The 17,012-nt window shown below is 53.5% G+C and overlaps 6 protein-coding genes across 6 annotated transcripts; 4 read left to right on the forward strand and 2 right to left on the reverse strand.

The window, feature by feature from the left end:
• Positions 1-491: 491 nt before the first annotated feature.
• Positions 492-1,897, forward strand: SCP_1500900 (Sphingolipid delta(4)-desaturase; the record flags this gene model as incomplete). The annotated part of the gene is made up of 6 exons (XM_027764199.1): positions 492-531; positions 581-777; positions 834-1,112; positions 1,168-1,280; positions 1,332-1,611; positions 1,658-1,897. The coding sequence occupies 6 exons, from the start codon at positions 492-494 to the stop codon at positions 1,895-1,897; spliced, it is 1,149 nt and encodes a 382-aa protein (XP_027620000.1).
• A 703-nt stretch (positions 1,898-2,600) lies between these two features.
• SCP_1500910 (7,8-dihydro-8-oxoguanine triphosphatase) lies at positions 2,601-3,438 on the forward strand (the record flags this gene model as incomplete). The annotated part of the gene is made up of 5 exons (XM_027764200.1): positions 2,601-2,708; positions 2,778-2,818; positions 2,874-2,943; positions 3,000-3,124; positions 3,186-3,438. The coding sequence occupies 5 exons, from the start codon at positions 2,601-2,603 to the stop codon at positions 3,436-3,438; spliced, it is 597 nt and encodes a 198-aa protein (XP_027620001.1).
• Positions 3,439-3,526: 88 nt separating this feature from the next.
• SCP_1500920 (D-amino-acid oxidase) lies at positions 3,527-5,031 on the reverse strand (the record flags this gene model as incomplete). Its single annotated transcript, XM_027764201.1, has 8 exons — positions 3,527-3,614; positions 3,668-3,910; positions 3,969-4,003; positions 4,061-4,459; positions 4,515-4,651; positions 4,704-4,749; positions 4,805-4,923; positions 4,989-5,031. The coding sequence occupies 8 exons, from the start codon at positions 5,029-5,031 to the stop codon at positions 3,527-3,529; spliced, it is 1,110 nt and encodes a 369-aa protein (XP_027620002.1).
• A 4,073-nt stretch (positions 5,032-9,104) lies between these two features.
• SCP_1500930 (Protein YSC84) lies at positions 9,105-11,387 on the forward strand (the record flags this gene model as incomplete). The annotated part of the gene is made up of 8 exons (XM_027764202.1): positions 9,105-9,168; positions 9,221-9,261; positions 9,310-9,433; positions 9,491-9,591; positions 9,641-9,646; positions 10,076-10,197; positions 10,251-11,196; positions 11,253-11,387. 8 exons carry the CDS (start codon positions 9,105-9,107, stop codon positions 11,385-11,387), a joined length of 1,539 nt encoding a protein of 512 aa, XP_027620003.1.
• A 500-nt stretch (positions 11,388-11,887) lies between these two features.
• SCP_1500940 (hypothetical protein) lies at positions 11,888-15,185 on the forward strand (the record flags this gene model as incomplete). Its single annotated transcript, XM_027764203.1, has 3 exons — positions 11,888-12,957; positions 13,013-14,154; positions 14,212-15,185. The coding sequence occupies 3 exons, from the start codon at positions 11,888-11,890 to the stop codon at positions 15,183-15,185; spliced, it is 3,186 nt and encodes a 1,061-aa protein (XP_027620004.1).
• A 411-nt stretch (positions 15,186-15,596) lies between these two features.
• Positions 15,597-16,882, reverse strand: SCP_1500950 (hypothetical protein; the record flags this gene model as incomplete). Its single annotated transcript, XM_027764204.1, has 3 exons — positions 15,597-15,883; positions 15,942-16,701; positions 16,766-16,882. 3 exons carry the CDS (start codon positions 16,880-16,882, stop codon positions 15,597-15,599), a joined length of 1,164 nt encoding a protein of 387 aa, XP_027620005.1.
• Between the last annotated feature and the right edge of the window lie 130 nt (positions 16,883-17,012).

Below are 17,012 nucleotides of genomic sequence, written 5' to 3' on the forward strand. Positions count from 1 at the left end.
TTTCTAGTTAGCGCAACCATATTTATGCCATGTCCGGCATTAGTGATGATGTCTTTCAAAATTTTGCAGACGGATGCCACCTACCGACTTATTTTGGAGTAATAGTGATGATCTTCCGCATCAACAATGGGCGCGATCTCTGTAAAGTCAGAGCCAAGTTAAATTACGTCCTCGGCTGCGACCTCAGAATTAGCACGGCAAGGGCCAGAATTCATCACTGAGTGGAAGGCGGACGTAAGACTTACATTATATCAGATTCACAAGACAAGTGATACACCCAGAGAGAGGCTCGCGAGATTCCTGCCTGTGGCTGCACGGTCACGGAGTATGATCACAGATCGATCGCTTTTGTTTGTCCATGTTAAGAACGGAAGGCTTTGGACAATACGTATAAATAGTCGGATCACACGGTCGCAGCCAGCATTTCCGAGGTCGTACCACCGGAATTGGCTAACTGCAACCGGCGCAAGCGCCTCAAGAAGCTCAGCACCATGTCCATATCCACTCCTGCGTCTGCAGGTCCTGACATCGGTATGCTCTTCCAAAAATTGTCTTACACGTTTCATCTCATCAAGTGCAGATTTCAGCTATTTCGGTGGTGCTGAATCGCTATGGGAAGGTCGAACACCGAGGCGAACTGAAGTTATCTTGCCAACGTCCAAGGATAATGGCAAAATGCACGTTGCTCCACCTCAGGATGCGTCTGATTTCCTGTGGATAATGACCGAAGAGCCGCATCGCAGCAGACGCATGGCAATAATCAAAGCACATCCCGAAGTCTGTGTTTTTAAGTCAATCTGTCCCTGGCCTGTCATTTGACTTTGGTATGCTAGGTCACGAAACTCATGGGACATGAGCCGCTCACAAAGTGGGTCGTTCTTGGCGTTGTCTCCTTGCAATTCGTCATTGCATACCTGCTTCGGCACACTTCACCATTCTCGCCTGTCTTCTTCGCCTGCGTGTATGTTATAGGAGCGACCGCCAATCACAACCTCTTCCTAGCCATCCATGAAATTACCCATAATCTGGCATTTAAGAGTGTCCGCGCTAACAAGGTGTTGGCTGTATTTGCCAATCTTCCCATCGGTGTCCCGTATTCTGCTGCTTTCAAGGTGACCACTTTCCTGGCTGGCGGATACAAATCGTCGTTGACGCCGGGACTCTCAGAAATATCACATTGAACACCACAAGTTCCTAGGGGAGGATGGTGTAGATACTGATCTCCCGACAAATCTAGAGCTCATCTGTCTCAACAACGTGCTGGGCAAAGTTTTCTTTGCGTAGGTTGTTCGTGGTCTTCTCAGCTCTTCGTCTCAGCTCATTCCACACAGTACATTCCAGATCCTCTTCTATGCCTTCCGTCCCACCGTTGTCAGGTCGCAGACCATCACAACTTGGCACATCATGAACCTCATCACGCAGCTTGTCTTCGACTATGTGCTTATGAAATGCCTCGGTGTTCGTCCGTTCATCTACCTCCTCGCGTCCAGCTTCTTCGCGGGAAGCCTACATCCTCTCGCAGGTCACTTCATTGCCGAGCACTATTTATGGGATGGTCTCGAACAAGAGACGTATTCTTACTATGGGCCGCTCAACTTCTTCGCGTATAACGTGCGTTGCCATGGGCACAAGTAGGACGTGACTTATCTTCTCTCAGGTTGGTTATCACAACGAACACCACGATTTCCCTGCGGTAGCATGGACGCGTCTTCCTGCTCTGCGGGCCCTCGCTCCGGAGTTCTATGACACCCTTCCCTCGCACCCGTCCTGGCCAATGGTCATCATCAACTTCATTCGCGATCCCGAAGTGGGCATTTTCGCGCGCGCTAAGCGTCGGGCTGCAACCAAAGTTTCACCTGGTTCAGGTGCTCCGAAGACAGAAAAGGCGAAGGGGTGAAAATGTCAAAATTGCCTTGAGGGACGATTCTCATCATGTTCCTTCTACTCGCCGGTTCGTCGAACGGCAATTATGAGGTTATTCCTAAGGTATACCTCGTATCTATAGCTGTTGGTTGCCATATCGGAACATGTATTATTGGATTCCTCTACAGGATGTATGTCGTTATTGCATGATGTGCTCTGGACAGCGAAGATAGGACCCGGGCAATTGCCCTGAGGGTTTATCTGGGTTTTGCATACTATTTGGGAACCCCAAAACGAGCATTTTCCTATCCGCTTTAACTTACCCAGAACACATTGGGAAGTGACTGGTAAGTATACCCATAGTCGGAATTGTGTCATTCAGCCATCACAATCACTTCGGGGAGCTAGTAGAGAGCCTCCAAATTCATGGATTTCGGGCTCATGAATTATGTAGCATACCGTGACAGTGTGATAGTCCTATCCAACTTTCCGTATTTGAGGGCTGAAGCTTGCATCTTTGAGGGGAATCAATATGGCCAATTTTCAGGATAAACCTCTAGGGTAGGTTTGGGGTAGTAGGTCCGGCAACCGCATCGAAACGCGCACACGTGACCAGACAGACGCGGCAGTGAACGTCTTCAAGGTTATCTTCAATCCCACCAACTTGTCGCCACTTTAGCACCAAGCGATCAATACTCTCAAGTCTCATGAGCGAGGAAATATACCCACCTGGAATTATGTCCAGTGAGCGTCTGGATGAAGTTGCCCGCGGTGGCGTCCCGGATTGGCTGCCATTTTCAAAGATCAAATTGTACACGAATGCGTTTGTCCGCCAAGATGGAAAGGTGCATGGAAACGAATCACTGAGGCTCTGTGTTAAGCGACAAAATTAATGCCGACTTGCTCATTTTCAGCTGCTTCTGGGATACAAGAAAAGAGGATTTGGAAAAGATCTGTATGACGTTGTCCATCAAAGTCTGCGTTCGTTTACTCTGACGGGTCGTCTTTAGTTATAATGGATTTGGTGGGAAAGTGGAGCCCGGGGAAACACCGGCTCAGGCCGCATTGCGCGAGCTAGAGGTACGTCTTTGTTCATGCTGTAAAGTGTACTGCTGGAACGAATTTCCTGTCATCAGGAAGAATCTGGCATCGCAGCGCCATTAGAGCACTGCGGCGTTCTCTTTTTTGTCCTTCCAGACTTGGAGCAAGCCTTTCACATAGACATATTCCGCGCCGAAGAATACAGCGGAGCAATCACCGAGTAAGTGCGCAGCGTTCTCGTTACAGTATACCTCATATGTTGATGCTATTTGTGGCCAAAGGTCCGACGAAATGCGCCCTCAGTGGTTTGATATAGAGCCAGCATATGCTACCCCTAATGCGAAGCCTGCTGCAGCTGACGGTAGTCCTAAAGAACACAACACAGGACTCCCCCCCATTCCGTACGATCAGATGTGGGCAGACGACCCCTTCTGGCTCCCGCTTATGCTTGCTGGCCGTCACTTCGCCGGTCGTGCGGACTTCGGGTCAGATGGACGCCTACAGAAGTGGTGGTTTGGTGCAAAACCTGTCTAATACTAAGATGGAGCGCGATGTCCTTTGACCGGCCGATTTGATTGTATCCGGATGTACTAAACAATCTCTGGTCTGCAACATTGAATGCTCACTGCTCTCCTACGAGCGCCTTCTCTAACAGGTCGAGCGCGACGGAAGCTGACCCCCAAGACGACTGATAGCCGCCTCCGCCGTGGCTACTTATGTTTGAGTAACCGCATATTCCACAAAGGGTTGAACGGATGCATACCCGTAGTTGAACACCACTGGGATCTTTCCCTTCTTCCCCGGCGTATCGACCCATTCAACTCCCAGTCTGATGCCGCCTGCCCTTGCAGGCCTGAAACCGCAGCCTTCTTCCTGGATCAGAGGGTACAGATCCTCCACCGTCGGAGCACGCTCGGCGCGGACATGGGCTGGCGCAAGCTCGGGGCAGAGAGCGAGGCAGCGCGTCAGAATGTCCTGTGTAGTCTCAGGCCGCGCTACGGGATACCTGATTAACAAGGCAAATGTTCGGCTATCATCCAAGTCAATCCAGAGGAGCCACATACCAGTCGTTGTCGACTTTCGTCCCTCCAATGATGACCTACGGAGCGCAAGATCAGTGCATGTATCATGTAGACCATTTGAACGACCGACGCACATCGCCGCTCCTTCGCGGAACAATGTAAGTCCACACGCCCTGCTTCTCGTGACTGGCTGTCCGCCCAAAGTTCACCCAGGGAGCTCTAAGGACGACAAGTTGTCCTCTGATCGGGAACACGTTCTTATCCTCAACGCCGCCAAGCGTGCGCGCACCCAGCCCGGGACAAACCACCAACGCATCGACGGGCGTCGGCGACGCACGTCCGCGAGCGAACACCTGCGCGCCGCCCTCGACGATCTGGCTGATGTGCTGCACCGTGCTCCGGACGACGTTGCCGCCACGCGCAAGGAAGCGGGACAGCAAGTAGTTCAGGTACGCCGGCGTATCGATCGTGAACGTCGTAAATGAGACGATACGCGCGTTCGGGAGGAGTGGGTCCTCGGGGAGCTGCTGAAACTGGCTGGAGGTGAGCGCTTAGAACGACGAGTAGCCGGAGGTGCGCGAGGCTCACGTCGGGCATCCAGTCGAGATGCGTGTTTCTGCCATCGTAGAACCATTCTTTTTCCTTGATACGTAGGAAGCAGCCTTCCGCGTCGCCGCCTGGGGCGGAGAGATCCCACATCACTTTGAAGGTCTCCTCGTCGATCTCTGGCGATGCATGTGAGTAGGTGTTTTGAAGTATTGAGATATGGATACGCACTCCGTTGCTGCACGTCAGCGGCGGCATGACTGACATGATGAGCTCCCTGGGTAGTATCAGCGCAGATCATACGATGGATCACTGCGAAAATATCAACTTACAGCCCAAGGACTCGTGTATCTGACGGACTTGGGATCGGAGGGGAAGGTCTCTGCGATAACGGTTACCTTGTACCCGCCCTTCTCCTGGATTTTGAGCGCAGTAGTGAGACCTATTACGCCTGTTGGACGTATTCAGTATCAGTAACTCTTCAATCATCCGAGACACTTCCGTCTTAAAACTTACCAGCCCCGATTACAACAACATTCCTGACGGTGTCCATCGACATTGCTGGAGAAGTGCGTCTATCGCCGCAGATCACAGTGCACGATGACGTCCATCTGAACGAGACTCTGCATTCTTATATGCAGCATCGGTGAATCGAGACTCTTGAGTCATATCTGGTGCTTCCATGATCAGCCATGGCCATATGCATGTATGTATACCTGCCAGTGCATGCAGGAGAGCAACCCTATCTATCGACTAGCTTCCCATTAAGATTCATGCGAACTCTTGCGAAGCAGTGCGCAAGCCTAGTCTCCCAAAGGCAGACTGACACTCTGCTTCAACCTTCGTTCCTCAGGATATCCGTGTCTGGCGTCTGCTATCATTAAGGTGGTCCTTATCGGTAGGTTGGGTATTTTCATCTCCGCAAATCACGTGCACACGCGACGCGTCAAAGCATCACAAAAAAGGCGCGGAACTTGTAATGCCATTATATCGTAATAGAATGTCATTAGAATAGATAAAATCATCAGAATGACCGGAATGGATAAAAGGGCAATCTGTCTTAACAATGAAATGTTAGAACTCGGATAAAATGCAGATAAAATCACATAGTGTATCGGTTGCAACAGGCACAGGTGTATTACTGCTTAGAATACTTTTACTGCGCCGGCTGCCAGCATTCAGGTTGCTCGTTGCAATTTCCTCAATGTATCGCATACAATGCATAATAGTGTGCATAAAAGATATATATTGCGGGTATAATGTACATGTGTGGGCATCTGCCTGCCGTACATACAAAGAAACAAAAAGCGGCCATGGGTGCTGAGGGCGGTGGTGAGCGCTGAGGGGCCGGAACTGCTAGGGTCACATCGGAGACCTCATAATAGATGAACGGCATCCTCGGGTTCAGATCTGTCGGGTGTCGTGAACTGGAGGCGTGCTGCATAACTTGTGACACTTTAGAGCATGTTGCGGAGCGATAGGTTACCACAGGCGGGGGAAAGCCGTAGGCAGCGCGGGGTTCATGACATTGGCAACGAGTACCATATGATGGAGCCGGTATCCTTCGCATAAGTCTCTGTCAGGATCCACCAGGAAAGGCACTGGGAAACCGTAGCCAGCGTGCAGAATGTTGATCATTCGCGTGACGCAGAACACGTAACATGGCTTCTTCGCGTTCATGTGTCGGTACCCAGTGACTCTGAGAAACGTGGTCTCGGGTACGGGGAGGTGCGACGAGCTTTGAGTCACAGCAGAACATGTAGGCGATGCAGGCTTGCCAGCGGTACTTGCGGGGAGTTGGATGGATACATACACATTCTTCTCTGCGTAAGTCTTCTGTCGGGGATCGGGATCCACCTGAGCACAACACTACGGGACCGGAGCCGGTATATCAAACATTGACGACCAGCTTCGAGCACAATGCACCGCACCTGTCCTTGATCCTCACAGTTCGGTTCTTGCTTCTAGCACTGTGGTAACATGTACAGTTCTCCAGCACAATGCATGAGTCCAACCCCTGGGCACGAGTCACTGCACGAGAATACAAGATGCTTGTGGATCCAAGGAGCCTGAAGCCACACCAGCATAAAGAGTAGAGACTACATTGTAGTCAGGCAACCAGAGAAAGAAGATGACACAGGAGGCCAGCCGATGATTGCCACAGGTCTTGCATGATATCCGGGGCCAGTACGCGAGCAGGGTGCGGTGTGATCTTGATGGTGACGTCTGAGCGGGAGAAATACATGACAGTTGAAATGTCGAAACCTGCGATAAAAACCCTGTGAAAAGAAAAGGTTATAGTAGTGACCACGGATCAGTTATGGCGAGAGTTGAATGTTGAAGGAAGGAGCAACGAGCGATGGAGCCGGACCCGCCACTCATGTTGTGGAGTTTGCAGCTGTACAGTTGCCGGAAGTAGCCGGAAGTTCACGACACTCAGGAGGCAAAGCCTTGTGTCACGACCCAAAGGCGAATGGAATGGGAGCGCAATACCGTTGGAAGGTGCAAAAATGTGGCACATCGATTAGTTGGTGTGACATTATTTCTCACGTTGTGACACGATCGTAATGGTCTCGCATTTCGGCTACAATCCTATTACAATCAATAAAATTCTTGGGTTACTCAAAATAGATAAAATCTGGCGGCGCTTTTTGTGACGTCAAACGCGTTCTCATCTACCCATGCCAGTCTCGCGTTTCTGCCGCATCCTCATAGCTCTCTGGTGCACAGGACATTCTCCTGTTATGTACTGTCTGTAGACTGAATGTATTTTCAGAAAATCCATGCCTCAGAGCCCTCAGAACAGCTAAATCCACTAATACTGTATTTTAGGTGGGGGATATCAATATGCCGCACAGTTTACAACCATGGTAGTGGTAGCCAGAGTGACTCCCAATTAGTCTTCCGGATTTCTTCAACAGTCTCATGCTAGAAGGAGGAACAAAATTATTGGGATGTGACAGTGTCCAAGTTCAAGCCAGAACTTTCACAACCCATCCTCAGTAGTTGCTTCTTTTGTTACCCTTTGGATGTGCTTCTTTTGCTTGTCTCCTGCAGCTTAAAAGGCATGCCATTTGACTGAGATATCTCGAATGTAACAACGACCGCTTCCCTGGAGTATGTAGTATCTGCGCACCGTGAGCTTGCGGCGAGCGCTTGTTCTCTTATTTCCAGCTCCGACTCATTATCTTGCAGGCGAGTTGATCGGTCACGCAATTCTTTCCCTGAAAGTCCAAGCTCCGAACGAAATTGGGGACCTACCGATAAGCCCCCCGCGTTAAAAACTAGACTACGCAAGCCTACAATTTACACGGGACTCAATCTACACTGTACTGTGCAGTCCTCAAAAACAAACCTGGCGAGCTGGACGCGCCAACGCCATTTTATGCGGACACTATGCACCGTTAGTCTCCCAAAGGCAGACTACAAAATCAGTCCTATGAGAGGTGGGAGGGACGGACTGATATAGCACCGTAGGGTGCGGTGATATCCTAGTGTCGTTGTCAAATACCTCGACTACTGCATTTTCACGGAATGTGTGTTGAGTACTTGGTGGCAACGCTAGTCAACAACTCTTGCAGCCTGTCTAAATAGAAATGTCGGATGCTGGCGACAAACGAAGTATGAGCAACTACCACACATTCTTCAGTCTTTCAACAAGGCGAACAGACAGAATTTCAGCATTGAAAATTCTGAACGCGCAAATTATAGTCTGGGTTACAAGGAGTGTAGCTCTCACTACTATCTAGAAGTCCATCATCGCTATTGCCAGAGACAACGCATAGAGCTGCTAGCGAAAGAAGAGCCCATCAGTCTCTCTGCGCCAACAAGAAATGTCCCCTTCCCAGTGCAACATGGAGAGAGGTGATAAGTCCAGGCGCAAGGAGAGAGACGGAACAAACTGAACTCGAGTTTTCCGAGAAAGCTTACGTAACTATGAGGACAAATAAGTGCAAATTTTCAACACAAGCGCCCGAGACCCTCCAAAACCCTTGCAGAATCCAGAGTGCCGTGTACCTCACCGATTCTCATCAACAAGGTGTCAAAACGATCACACATATGATCCTCTTGCGTTTGATACCAGTTTCTCCACACCTTCTGCATGAAAATTTGAACCTTCAGCGGAAATCGCGCGTCGTATCTTGCACCTTACGTAAGCCGTTGCCGCACTTTCTCTGAGTCTGAATTTCTCTTACTGTTTCATTCGATTTTTGAATACAACGGTCTCCCTCTCCGCGTACGGTTTTTAATCATACTTTTGTTCACAAGATTGGCGTTGTTGGGACTGCTTGGCGAGCACCCCGGCGCTCCCGCGGATCTAAGTGTTGGCGTCTGCTTGCGCAGGACGTATTTTTCAACAAGAGCAGGGTTGGAAACTGGCCTCTGAATCCTTTTGTCCTCGCAGTTGGTCCTTGTCCTTGTTCTTGCCCGTATCTTTATCTCTTTGCAATGTTTGTGTCTACAGATTTTCATTCTACATTTCTACGGTCTGTTTCCGATCCCGCCGACGTCTGGGAAGGAGTCTGGTTGGTCATAGGAGTGATGCAATGGGTTCCGCAACAGTCCTTGTCCACCCGCTATTAGCACTGCTTATGCATTCATTCGGCCGACTTCTGCTTGACAGTTTACACCATGAAGCTGAACTCTCCTCTTCCTCAGACGCTGCCGAAAGAATGCTCCAAAGCTGCCAAAACATGTGCGTGGAGTCTGGACTTGATTCGGGCTACCTTCTCACACCTCTCGCGCAGTCAAATCGTTCGTTGACGGCGGGAACAACGGACTGGACGGGGTGAGTGTTGTAGCTGCCGTCTGCGAGCTCGGCTGTATTGGCGGTTAGGTCGTCCCACGGAGCGTCCTGGAGAACGCCAAGGGCTTCGCGATCTTTACTATCGTCAAGGCCGGCTTTTTATTCTCGGCGCGCGGGGGCGCTGGACTAGTCATCGCGAGGCTCGAAGATGGATGTGAGTGCTGTGACCGTCACACGCCCATGACGACGCCGACGACCTGTTGTTCCATAGCGTGGTCCGCACCAAGTGCGATCGGCACCGCCGGTGTCGGCTTCGGCGGCCAGGCGGGGGCTGAGATGACGGACTTCCTGATCGTGCTGAATTCGAGAGCGGTAAGCGGCACGAGCACTGATGTGCTGCGCAAGCTGATCATCTTCTCAGGCTGTTGTAAGTCGTTTCGTTCTTGACGCGACATAAATTGTGGTGCCACTCTGGGTGCATGTTTGCCTGCTGTACCACGGCTTGGATCGCTGCAGATCTTCGTGTCTGTCAAATGTCGCAGATCTCCGTCGTTTTCATTCGTGGACTGTTGTAGAACATGCAGTCTTCGAGGCGGTAGTCCTTCTGATTGGATCACAGCAGTGTTGTGCAGCTGTCACACTGGCTTCTTCCCATGTGCCGCATGCGAAGTCGCCAAACCTGTCTTCATGCCTGTGGTACATGGCTTGGTTAAGCTGGCACAAAAGCTGATGTGGAGTCTTCTCACCCAATTTTGCACCAGCGGGAGATTTGCGTATGGAACCGGCGCATGTTCCTGACTTTAACTCTTTGTTGTCCCTCCATTTCGGATACACGATCACTCACCCAAATTAACAGAGATCATTTATGGCTGCTGGGTCACTCACATTAGGCGGAAACCTGAGTATCGCCGTTGGACCGCTCGGCCGGAACGGCGAAGCGATCGGATCCGTGAACACTAGCGGGAAGCTTGCAGCAATGTAAGTCCGCTTGTTGGCTCTCTGACTGTCGGTTTATGTATCTCTCTCTACAGGTACAGCTACTCGAAAACGCGCGGCTTGTTTGGCGGGGTCTCGATCGAAGGATCGGTCATCCTCGAGCGGCAGGACGCCAACGCGCAGGCGTACCACCGCGACGCCTCGGCGAAATCGCTGCTCAGCGGGGCGATTCCGCCGCCGGAGTGGGCGCAGCCGCTGATCAGGACACTGGAGGCGTGCACGGGGATGCCGGGGAGACGGCGGTGGGTGGAAGAGTTGAGCGCGCAGGGTGGTGAGGACGACTACGTGTTCGGCGGGGTCGGGGGCCCGTACGGCGAGGTGCCGCCGAGCGCGATGTCGGGGGCCGGCGACGGTGGGAGCCCACGGCTGAAGAAGAAGAAGGAGCGCTCGCTGGGCCTCGGGTGGGGGAAGCGGAAGGACAGTGGGTCGTCGTTCGCATCCGAGTTCCACGACCCCAGCAGGGCGCCGGTGCCCATGGACCGCCGCGATTCTCCGCCGTATGGCTCCTCTCGCGCTGCAGAGGACGGGTGGTCGCCCCACCGCGCTCGCCCTGCCACAGGATACTTCGAGACGCAGTTCGAGTCAGATTACATCTCCGACGAGAGGTTGCGGCGCCATCCGCACTTTGACTCCCCACGCGTGAGCGGTCCGGACGAATACCAGCACGGCTCGCCGTTCAACTCGCTGCCGCCGTTCAACGCTGCGCGCTCCAGCCTGACGGGGTCAGACGCCGACAGCCACAGGCCATCGTTGAGCGGGTACCGTGCCAACGCCAATGCGCGCAATGGGCACGCGTATTCGCAAGGAGACCCGTTTGAACCCAATGATATTGATGCATTGGATTATGGTGGAGGTTCGCGGTCGCTAGGCTCGAGCTACAAGCAGGTGAAGCTTGCGCCCAAGACTGAGCTGACGAAGCCTTTGAAGCCGCAAGAAGGAATTGCCCGTGCCATCGCTCTGTATAATTTCAAGGCTGTGCAGGTGCGTTTCCTCCTTTATGTGGTTGCAGGGCCGGAACTAAGCTGTTTATGTTGAAGCCGGATGATTTGTCGTTTACGAAAGGTCAAGTCATAGTTGTAACGCAGAAGAGCCAGGACACGAATACGTGGTGGCGGGGTAAGCTGGAGGGGCGTGAAGGCGCCTTCCCTGCAAATTTTGTGGAGCTTGTATAATTCCTCCTTGGGTTTCTGTGCTGTATTATGGCGTATGGAACATAGCTGTACTGTTGCAATTGTCTGTGCTAGTTTCCTCTGTTGTTCGGATATCGAGCGGAATCGAGATGCAGAATATACAATAATCGTTATTCTGCTGTTTGATAGTGGTTGTTTGCAGATATATACTTCTTGGGCCGTGGTTCGACTTCGAGAATACTGAGCAAAGAGGGTTGTGTCTTCTCTGCATCGCAGCTGCAGCTCCATGAGAATCCCGATATCGGTTCGGTAAAATGAAGATATCCACAGTTCAATTATTTCTTCCCCTACTCGGGCCTGATCTAACATTTTCTACCAATCTATCCAATGTCCCCGATGTCACGGAGGAATTTCTCCTCGAACCGCCTTCGAAGAGCGGAAGAACGGAGGACGCGACACTACCGAATGAGGCAGGCGCACGTGACGGACTTTGACTCTAGAAAGTGGTTCGATGTCCTGCGGATGCTGCTTGTCTCTTCACCATGTCCGACTCGTCGTTTCCAGCGACGTCGACCCCACCGTTGTTTTCGACCACCTCGACACCGCCATCTTCGTCCAGCAGCTCCTCGATGCACACCCCATCGCCGAACCTGGAACAGCGCGAGCTCTCGTCTGACAGCTCTGATCCCCTCAGCTTCCTGCTCCAGAGCCTGGGCGAGACCACGGACAATGCCCAGGACTGGTCTTCACTCTCGTCGTGGACACATGCTGACGCCAAATTCAACGAGCTCAGCTCAGATTTCAACTTTTCTCTCCCAATGGATCTCGACTTCGACGCCAACATGGCGGTCGACCCGCACACACTGCACTTCTCGTCCATGATGGACCAGAGCAGCCTCGGTCTGCCCCCGCCCGAGAATTCGTTCCTCATGGCCGACGGCGACATGTTCTTCTCTCCAGCAGGGGAGCAGAAATGGCACACAGAGTTCCAAGGCGGACCCGCTCGCCGGCTGAGCGTTACGTCCTCCTCGTCCTCATCCGGCGCATCGTTATCTCCCGGTTTGGACAGCGCCTCGGTCACAAGCAGCTCTCCCCCGAGCGAATGCAACCTTAGTGACCCCGCGCAGGAACTCGCGCAGCGCGTGCGCGAGATGGCGGGCGTCATGCTTGCCGTGCCCGTCAGCGCGCAAGTGCAACAACTAGCAGCGGCAGGCGGACAATCGAAGCTGCCTATTCCGCGGCTGGTCCGCCAAAACTCCTCCCTCGCAGCGAGCAAGCGTGGTAGCCCTAAGCCAGACTCCTTCACTTTGCCGTCAGGTAAGGTGGAATCACCTGGGGCAGATCTAACGTTGGCGCCCCCAGCGACGTCCGTCATTGGCCGCCCGAAGACCAGCCATACGACTATCGAGCGGCGGTACCGGACAAACCTGAACGCGCGTATCACTGGCTTGAAGCAGGCGGTTCCTGCGCTACGAGTACTGGAGGCGAAGAACGGCGGCGGACTGAACGTACATAACGATATTGTGGATGCCCGTGGATTCGTCGACGGAGTCAAGGTCGCACGGAAGATGAGCAAGGCGAACGTGCTGGGCAAGGCTACCGAGTACATACGGTAGGTGTTTGCGCGCCTGTGTCTATTACTTGTTGCTCATCTCGCATTCGTGTAGCGTGCTGAAGAAGCGCGAGGCACGCTTCAGGCATGAGCAGGATGGACTGAAGTCGCTCATTGCTGGCCTTGTCGGCGGTCCCGCGCTGCTTAAGGAATGGGAGCGCGAATGGCGCATGAGGTTCGGCGGGGAGGAGAAAGATGAAATCGAAGACGACGACGCGGACGCTGGGAGTGGGGATGAAGACGGTGATGGCGAGGACAGCGAGGGTGAGGACGGCGAGGGCCGTTCGCGCAAGAAGGCGAAACTCGCGAAGCAGGTCAAGAAAGAGAAACTCTCGAGACCTGTGCTCCCGCCTCTCATTCCCGCCACGCCTGGTGTTGTCCCAGAGAAGCGCAAGCGTGGTCGCCCTCGCAAGAATCCTTTACCAGCTGTTATGTCTGCGCTCGCTTCCGGCGGAGCATCGTTACCCGCTCAGCCAACCGAGCCCCCCAACTTCTCCACCACTCAGCCAGTTCAGGCAGCGTTGATGCAGCCGCAGGAAGGTGTGACAGCTCAACCTGCTCCGGCCCAGCAGTATCTTCTGGCAGTCTTTGCGTTCTTCTCGGTCTTCAACACCCCCCTCATGTCGTCCACGCGCTCGCACGCAAACTCCTCACCTGCTGCTCACCATGGTATAGTTCTTACGCCTCATATACCTGCACAGTCCCAGTCGCCCACACCGTCGGTGACCGATATGAGCTCGTACAGTTGGCACGATGTTGTCCAGGCAGTGCATCTACTGATCTCCACCCTCGTCTTTTTCTACGTGATCGTGCCGTGGCTGTCTGGTGCGCTCCGCGCCACGAGCGTCCGCGCCAGAGTCTCCGCGTACTTCGCCTTTCACCGTATTTGGCCTGCAACCGCTGATGAGGCAAAGACGGACAGCGTGAAGTCCTCTTCAGAGCCTAAGCCGACGGACGACGTGAAGTCCCCAAAGTCCAAGTTTTATAATCGGGCCGCTCTGATGGACGCGCTCGCGCCTGCTAAGCGGGGCTCGGAGGACGAAGCCACTCGACTGCGAGCTGCGTTGAGTGTATCTGACGGCTTCATCGGACTCTTGCAAGGAGTCATCAAAGCCGGCAGAGTTGATAGAGGTATCGAGCTGAACCAGCTGGAGCAGAGAGCATGGGTTCGGCTCGGCGAGCTTGTCGCCTTTAATCGTATGTCTAGCTCGTTGTGATTACTTAACCGTTAGAGGACTTACCCTTTTTCATCAGGCGAAGTCTGCAACACGACTCGCGTGCAAACATACTGGTGCATGTCCTGGCACATCTCGACCTTCTCGGCGTCCGCTACCGATTTATCCACACTTGCTCTTATCATGCGGCCCGTGTCACACTCTAAGGCTGCGGCACTTTGGGAGAGCGCGCGGGAGCGCGAGATCGTGCGTGCCGATGAGCGGCTGGCCCTCGAGAGCATGAGCGTGGACGATGCCGCCGAATGGCTCGAGAAGTGGCGCCTCTGGCACGTCTCTGAGCGCAAGGGTCGCTGTGCTGCATGCGAGAAGCGCACTCCACTTGGCATCCTTGCAGCGATCCTCATCCGGGAGCGTCTCCGCAAGCACGCCGCGGCGCTCTTCGTGCGCACCGTCGTGCGGGAAGGTCGCTGCCCTGCTGAGGAACGTGACTGCGACGGTGACGGTGAATACGAGTACGTGTATGATGCGGAGAAAGATGCCAGTGAAGAGCAGGAGCGCCGAGAGACAATCTCGGCTGGCAAGTCGATCGGCGGGCGCACTGCCGAACTGGCCATGTCGCTCGAGCGCATCTGGAACACGGGCTTCTGCTCACAGGACCTCTTACCCCCGCACCGTCCTCACGCATACGAGGATGCAGATGCAGACGAGGACTGTGAAGACGAGCAGGACCTTGCAAGTACAGACGAAGCCGAGGTCCGTGCCTTGCTGAGCGCGACCATCGCCTACAGACGCATATTCCCCTCATCAATTCCCGCATGCTCGACAGGCGTACCGTTTGTGTTGTCCCCCCCTCCGTCGCCCTCGCAGAGGAACGCAGCTCTGCACATGGCGCTGCGTACGGCACTAGGGTCGCCGGCGTTCGAGTTTGGCGGCGGCCGACTAGCCGACGAGCAGCTCGGCGCAGCGCTGGAGGACGCGAGAGATAGAGTTGTAGACATGCTGGTCGAGCGCGAGAGAGCATTCCGCAGGGGAGGAAGAACTTCTCAAGAGTGAGACAACTCGTGTACATTGAATATTACTTGCTATGATTGTATAATCGCTTGGATGTTCACTCTTCTTGCTTCGTATTTATGATCTTCCGCTGCTGTTGCGCTAGTTTGCTCGTGTTTATTCATAACGTATCCACTCACGATCAACATCGTCTTGCTGCGGAAGTATGCAGTCTGTGCGGTAGATAACCTGGACACTCGGCTGGGTCGCAGAGCTGTAAATTTACCTCAACATCCTCCCAGAGAGGGAGGAGGTTATTGCATTCAACTATCTAGGACTAAAGCAAACTCCTGTCTGGGCTACAGCCTGGACGAAATTTTTGAACGCCGCTCTTGCATATCCTTGTGAATATGGACGCACGAGCAGAGAATGAGAGCATGGAGATAGACGCCACCCGTCCAGGTGGTCATGAGCTCAAGCGGATTCCAGGAGCGCATCAGGCTTGGCTGGAATCTCAACCTTCCGGCGAGCTGTAGTCAAGCGCCGTACGACTTCCTCCTCGGTAGCGTTGCTGGGAACAAACGCTTTCGGCACGCCGTTCGTGCAGAAAAGCTCGCCTTCCGTGGGCTTGCCGATAAAGCCGTCATAATCCGGGATCTGACATACAACGGGGCGAAGAACCTTCACGACACGGAGCAGGAGCGCGGGCTTGTCCTTGTGTTCCGGGAGGTGGGACAACTCTAATTGGCAGAGGGCAGATCCTGCAGGACGAAGCGGGGCGTGTCAACGACCGTCGGAAGTGTAGACTTGCACACTGACCTGTGTATGGCCGTGCCGATGGCTGCTTCGGGCGTTTCTCCACGAACCAGCGCGGGAACGTGATCGACTCTGCTTCTTCGTCGCCAAACACCCACAGCCTTTTGAGGCCCAAGGCGAAATCCACGACGAAGGGCGTGTCCAGCGCAGAAATAACTAACGGGCGCGGGGTCATTTTTTTGCCGTCACGGACGCAGCTCTCGAGGAGGGATTCCGTGACAAGGCCGTCGCGGAGCAAGATGTTTCGCAGCATAACCCACGACTGTCTCGCAGCGATGCTGATGAGAGGTATCCGCCACGGAAGGCCGTCTGGCAACAAGAGATCCTCGCCGTACTTGAATCGTCGCTGGTCACTGGAGGGCGTGAGCCGAAAGCGAACCTCGCCTAACTTGGGGTGCAGCTCGGGATCTTGGTAGTAGTACAAGAATCCCAAGGTTCCATTAGGGAAGGGGGATTGAAGCGAGACTGGAGATCTTGAATCAACCTCTGGGTCTGTCTGCGCTGTGCTCGTGGTGTGATAGTGAAGGGGAATGGCATGCGGCTGGCCGATAGAGCTGACGAGACGTCTCCATACCCGAGAGGCTGGGTTGAAGGAAAGATATTGTCGGTCGTATGCCTGGCAGTGGAGACCATAAAGTTCTATCCAGTCGGACGAGGTAAGGCGGAGAGGGTCGAGTGTGATGATGTTCCGGCGGAACTGCGGGGAATTAGGTCTCCTCCTTGGAGTCCGTGCAGCGACGATTGACTCTTCTTTCGCAGTCACCTGAGCGCGATACAACAAATAAGTTGATTCATTGACTCCAGACGACAGAAGAGTTATAGCTCACATATAATCTCCGGAAGGATTTACATAGTGACGAGACATATGAGTACTGTGAGAAGCGAGACGCCTGCAGGGACGACACGTTGAGATACCTACGGCCCTTGAGCATACCACCGTTCATACAGAGTGTAGCAAACGCTTTCCCGTGCAATAGGTGCGCACCCCGCAATTGGTGGGCGACTACGTTGATGGCCTCGGTAGAGCACTGCTGTTGGAAGGATACGTTATCAACAGGTGTACACCAATACGGT

Source organism: Sparassis crispa, assembly GCF_003851025.1.
Source record: "Sparassis crispa DNA, contig_000014F, whole genome shotgun sequence".
Classification (NCBI taxonomy): Eukaryota; Fungi; Basidiomycota; class Agaricomycetes; order Polyporales; family Sparassidaceae; genus Sparassis; species Sparassis crispa.